The following is a 6,335-nucleotide window of genomic DNA, read 5'->3' as shown; positions in this document are numbered from 1 at the left end:
GACTGACCCTTGTACGATTACGGAACACCCTTCTTTGCCGCCTGTCATCGCCGCTGCATTCAGGCCTGTTTTGTCTGATATAAGTATTTGCTGGCACAGCTTTACTTCTGTTTCCACTGACATGCAGTTCTTCCATCCCTTTACTTTCCATTCAGTGTGTGTCTTTCAATCTGAAGTGACCTTCTCGTAGGCAGCATATCTACAGGTCTTTCTATTTATTCATTCAGCCGCTCCATGCCTTTTCATTGGAGCATTTAGTCCAAAGTAATTACTGATAGGTATGTAGATTGTTGCCATTTTATTAATTGGTCTTTGATTGTTTTTGTAGTTTTTCTCTGTTGGTATTCTCATTCTCTTGTATGTTGATGACTTCATTTTGTGGATTCCTTTTTTTAATCTATTGTAGATTGTTTCAGGCTCCAAGTAGCTTAGGGAATATAAAGTTCTAATTAAAGAGAACCCCAACAAGACTTGGGTTTAGTTTTATCAGACTGCAATGTAAGCATGAATTTCTCTAACCATGATAAAACAAAAGAGTTTCTAAGACATGTTTTAATAATGGTAGCAAGTAGTTCATGAACTTGAGAATGGCTACAAAAAGTGCATGACTTCAGGCCTCCAGCTGCATTCTTTGTTAATGGATTTTAAATACTGACACTTCCTAGAGGTGTCACACCTCACATCTCCTCTCTGTGTCAGGAATTGTAACATGTTCAACTTGACACATCAAAACACATTTAAAACAAACACCACAAAATGTATCTGCAGTTGAAAGGTCAGATTTATTAGGAGACGCAGAGATGCATTATACACGGACTATAAATACGGCCCAGCTGACTTGACTCACAGAGACTGAGTCGGTGCCCATCTATTTTGTGGATACTCTTGTTCTTTTGTTCCAAGAGAAGTTTGCGCCATAAGACTTGGACTTGGGTTTCGGAACCTTCCTCTCCTCAATGTCATAGCTCCACCCTAGAAAACAAACACAGACTTACAGGAACAGAATTAAGGAGTACCCCTGAGAACCCGGCGAGCAGAGGCTCGTGTCCATTTATCATCAGGGCATGTCAGCACATCTGAAATAGAAATACTCTCTCAGTAATCCCTTCCCTTAATATCCTGTGTGACCAGCGGGTTCAAAACATTGCCTGAAGATGATTGCCCATGTCTTAAAGGGGTAACCCATCACGTGATTTCCTCTTGTTGATATTCTTTGTTCAGTCAGCGATGGCGAGATAAGAAAATCTCCACTCCTTCCTCTGGTTCCCTCACTATGTGACTTCCCTAATAGCTGCCTAGAGGGCCCTGACCAAGACAAGCCCCTGTCTCTGAATCAGGTGCCTTACAACAGCCGGAAGCTCACTCAAAGGCACCGCACACGCACGCACACGCTCGTCTGGGTAGGTCACAGTTGGAACAGACCGCGGGGGTCACTCTGTGCAGCCCTGGGCTTTGAGAGGCTCCTGGTGAAACTCAGAACGCTTCTCAACAGTTGTTGCAAGGCCGTCTGCAGCAGCATCCCATGGAGGTGCCTGATAATGCACTTTCCTGGCCCAACCAAAGGCCCACTGGGCCAGACGCGCTGGCAGGAGCCTGGGCGCCCGCACCCCGCGGCTGACCCGCGAGACCGCCGTGCACAGAGGTTGGGGAAGCACCGTCCACAGCGTCCGTCCTCTCCTGAGGGAGGCCCTCGCAGCTGCTGAGGCCTGGATCTACGTCTGGGTCTCCTGCTCACGCCCAGTCCCTCGGCTTCCTCACAACACAGAGAACCACCACATGCACACCCTCCTCCTCACGGACCACCAAGTCCCTCCTCTATTCCTAGTCTGCGCGACCTCTGTACCCTTCGCTTTTCCTCCCAAGACCCACTACCCGTCCCTGCAACTCATCACCCTCGCTCTCAGGACATCCTCACACAACTCATCTTGACACGGCCGGTCCAGGGCTGAGCCTCGCCCCCATGTCCAGAACGTCCAGAACGAGTGCTGCGCAGCCTCACCGAGGACGCCCCTGACCTTGGGCGGCGTCCTGAGCCCTGTGCTTCCTGGTGTCTCGTGCCCCTCAAAACCCCATGCCGCCCATTAGTGCAGCCCCTGCAACGCAGGCTGTCGGAGGACCCCGCCCCTGCCGCCACGGCGCCCTGCAGCAAGAGGCGGTGACGAATGGCCAACCCCACTGCCGGCACACCTCTCCGCTCACCACAAGACGCGAAGCAGCGGAAAAGCCAATGACACACCAGGACCCAGGAGAGGAAACCCTGACCCGACCCACTTGGCTAACGCAGCCCTCCCTGTAGAGGAGAGGGCGCTCTGAGCGCCCCCGCCCGCGGACGGCCCCACACCAAGGACACTGCAAAGCTCCGGCTCTGTGCGGGGCAGCCTGGCACGTGGCTACCGCACTTCAAAACCTGACCGAAGGGCACCCATACCTGCCCACTCCACAGCCTGTCCTGGGGATTAAACAAGCTAATGCCTGCCAGGTGCTTAGACAGCATCTGATCCTCAGTACGTTACCGAGTCACACGAGAAAGGTGCTTTTCTGAAACCTTGGTCTGTTCGAGGAAACTGAGGCACAGAGGGCTGGGTGAACAGTGCGAGGCTGCACCCTCACCACCCCGTCCCCTGTGGCACACAGCAGGCACTGGACAGATGGCAGCCCACGCTTTCCCCTCAAATTCGATTTGTAACTTACACCTTCCATGTGATGTATTAGTGTAAATAAAGTTCTATCACATTGGAACCCATAATTCTGAATCTGTAGTGCTCTGGACCTAGTTAGGTATAATTTGGCCTGGTCAGTAACTACAGAGAGGAGCTCTGGTAAGCAAACCACTACTGAGACCTGGGCATGATACTGAAGTAACTGTAACATCATGAACTTCTCGGGTACTGCCTTCATTAATCAACGAACAATGATGGTAACTGTCAGAAATACTCACTCAGTAGAGTAGGTGAACAATGGTAACATTTAATGAGCATTTACCATTCACTTACTAAATGGTACTGACTGCCTACTCGGGGACCGCTTAGAGGCCAGAGGTAAAGCAGTGAGTAAACAAGGACTCTCCAACTCCGCGGCAGCAGAGGCGGAGAAGTCAGCAAGGGGGTGCATTACCCAGATGCCGGGACAGCAACACCGACGGTTAGACACGTGCCTCACGCGCTCACGTGCACTAAGGAGCACACACTGAGTGCAGGCAGCCCGCCGAGGTCACACGGGAGCGAGGACCTGCAGCGAGAGGGCAGAGCCCGGGTCCCGCAGTGTCTGGGCCCAGGACTCTCAAGCAATGACATCGGGTACGCGGGCCTTGAGGCAGAAATGCCTGCTGTTCTGCGCCCCGTGTCCTCTGCCCCAAGTGCCTTAAATGTCTTGTTACTGAGTTGTAAAATTCAGTTCATAGGTTGTGTGGCTCATGAGGTAGGCACTATGTGACTCCAATTTTATATTTAATTATGAGAAAACAAAGTGTAGAGAAGATAGGCAGCCCACAGCCACCTGGCTACTAAGTGACAATGCCAGGACTTTAGCCAGGTTGACTTTAAAGCTATGCACGTAACCGCCTCACAAATAAAACCACTTCTACAAAAACGTCCTGTAATGGCAGTTTTTATCCACGCCACCCATTCATTTCCATCTCGGTGACTTCGTAGCTCTGTTCCCTTTCACCTTTGTAAGTGCTCCTGTCCACTGCCCACCAGCTGGGGAGAAAGGAGGCAAGGGTTTCTGTGCAGGCAACGAGAGGGCAGTAGGCGGCCCCAGGCCTCCCGGGCCCATCCTCGTCAAACACTGGGCAGAGCACGCAGGCTCCCTGCCAGCACGCACCCTCCAGCCCTGCTGGGAGGAGCAGGGCCCGAGGAGGCCCTGTGCTCCGATGCAGCCGGGATGGCGCCCCCCACACACCTGGTCATTGCTCTTCTGCTCTGATGGCCTGGCTCCCTGCCGCACTGGGGAGGGGGCGCTGATGCTCCCCTGCGTCAGGACACAGGCCCAGCTCTAGTCCCAGGTCTGTGCGTGAGTCGGAAAAGCCACGAGGGTCCCTGGGAGGCGAGAGGCTGGGCTTTAGCCGACAGAACCACAGGCTGGGCCCCTGCTGCCCCGGGGCGAGCTGGCTCGCAGGCACGGTGGACGGTGGCCAGACTGCGGCTGCCCTGACGGTGAAAACAACGGTGAACAGTGTCATGGCGGAGCCCCTGCAAGAACCACCAGACAGATGGACATGGGGAGACCCGCGCTTGCCAACAGCACCCACCTCCAGGCTCAGCTTGTCACAGCCGCCCTAACCGCCGGGGGTGGGGGGGGGTGCATGGTGTTTCTTTCCCTTGCACTTTTCTGTGAAAACGACAGTGTTCCCAAAGCCACACAAGCCACTCCGCCTCCCGGGTGCAGCTGAGGCAAAGGTGGGCACGGGGACGCGTAATGACAGTTCAGGGCAGAGACAAACTCCGGTCCCTGTCCAATGCACCCCCCTTTGGGTTTCTGAGCGGGCACACTCAGAAAACGTGCCCACCGTAGGACTGCCATCATAATAACCGCCGCCCCTCTTCTGACCCCGCCGAGCACCCGAGCGCGTTTCCGAGCCTCCTCTCCCAGGTGCCCGCGGGAACAAGCGCAGACACGTCCCGCTCTGCCCGCAGCCCACCCCTCCCAGACCGCGGTCGCCACAGCCCAGCACAGGCTCCAGAGTGAGCGCGCCTGGCGGGTGGGACAGACTGCGCTGGCTGTTGGATTCCAGCACCCAAAGACACGCTAAACGTCTGTCCCGAGTGGGGCACACTACCTGGACTGGACTTCCCCTTCCTACTTCCCACCTGAACTTGTTACTGGAAAGAAAGAGCATGATATGAATGGCAAGCAATACCATGCAGAAATTTTACAGTGGACCTTCATGAAATGTTTAGGTTTCTATGAGAACTTCTTTTCGGCTGCCCTTGTTGTCAAAGCAGCATGCTTATGGTAAAACCTCTGGTAAACTTAAAATGAGATCTGTAAAATGCTATACTCCATCCCCCCACCCAGAAATACACCCACTGGTTTTGTCAGTCTCCACACTGTGGCTGGGATATTCTGCTTTCTAGAAGAACATTTGCCATATTCTTTTCAAATGCCACCAAAACTAATAAACTAAACATAAAACCTCTGAGCAAACCAGACCACAACATTTAACTTGTGAATTCCATGTGTGAGACAGAAAAAGAAAATCAATTCCATTTATTTTAATTCACAGAACCATCTTCTACTTGGCCCAGTAACACGAAGACACAGAGACACTGGTTAGGGCTTTACTGCTGGGCAGTGCGTCACCCCTGGTGACCCGGAGCGCACCCTCTCCTCTAGCAACTCAACCCCAAGCCCCAGCCTTGGTTCGGGAGCAAGCGGTGCGATGACTGGTGTCCTGCTGCCCGTCTGTGTGGCCTGGATGGACAGGGCCCTGCGGTCAGAACAGCAAAGGGTAGGGGGCCAGGGTGAGGCGTGCTGGTGCCTGGGGGGCTTGAGGATTCCTCGCCAGGCGATGCACCCACAGCGTGCCCGGGCGAGGTGGAGCGTCAACTAAAAACGCAAGTTAAAGGGGGAGGTGGCTTTTTAGGAAGTTCACTTCACAAGTCCCTCTGCTTTGAGACTCCCAGGTTTCTGCTCCTTGGGGTGGGGAGAGTGGGGGTTTCAGAACAATGTACAAGTGTCTTAGGTCCTCTTCTAGAAAATGAAATGGAGGACAAGTGTTTTGGATACACTGGCAAGGCGATTCTTTCCACGGAAACTACATGAAATGATTTATACTAGCAAGTAAGGGGGCCATGGCAAGCCCGAGACCTGAGAGCAGCAGCCCCCACTCAGCCACAGCTGCAGCCCCCCAAAGAGCCCCGCCTGCGGCGGCACAGGCAGCTCCACCTTCAGTTTGGTCTTCCCACACTCACTTGCCGTCCAGTATGGTTCAAATACACCCAAAGCAGTGGTAGAACCACGTCGCTCAGAATCTGACACAAAACAAACTGGTTCGTGTTCCAGAAGTACCTTTGAAACTCAGTTACTAGAAATTTAAGACACATTTTCTACAGAAAAGTCTGTACAACAACGTGGATGTCCAAAAAGCACGCTCAGAGGCTGGTCTGGGTGGAGTGAGCACACAGGGACCCCCAGAGCCCTGGGAACCTCGCCACGCTACGTGGAGAGAAGGACCGCTACGGGAGGTCACTGCAGACTTCCAGCGGCGAATCTCGGAATTCACCTCCCCGAGGGGCCCTGGTGGGCAAGCTGAACGTTCCCCAGCCTGGAGACTGGGGAGGGGGAGGAGGAGTCGTCAGGAGTCAGTGCAGGAGACGGGTTCCCGCGGAGAACTG

General features: G+C 53.7%; 1 protein-coding gene across 2 annotated transcripts in view; it reads right to left on the bottom strand.

The window, feature by feature from the left end:
• Positions 1-763: 763 nt before the first annotated feature.
• NDUFS4 (NADH:ubiquinone oxidoreductase subunit S4) overlaps positions 764-6,335 on the bottom strand; it is a 70,895-nt gene continuing 65,323 nt past the window's right edge. For both annotated transcript variants that reach the window (XM_037038500.1, XM_037038499.1), the window contains one exon: positions 764-972. In XM_037038500.1, the coding sequence (XP_036894395.1) occupies positions 869-972 (104 nt within the window). In that variant the 3' untranslated portion in view covers positions 764-868. The remainder of the gene's footprint in view (positions 973-6,335) is intronic.

The sequence above is a fragment of the Sturnira hondurensis genome, unplaced genomic scaffold (genome assembly GCF_014824575.4).
Source record: "Sturnira hondurensis isolate 20B ecotype Veracruz unplaced genomic scaffold, ASM1482457v3 Scaffold0024400, whole genome shotgun sequence".
NCBI lineage: Eukaryota > Metazoa > Chordata > Mammalia > Chiroptera > Phyllostomidae > Sturnira > Sturnira hondurensis.
Note: the sequence above shows the minus strand (reverse complement) of the source record. Positions and strands in the feature narration are given on the sequence as shown.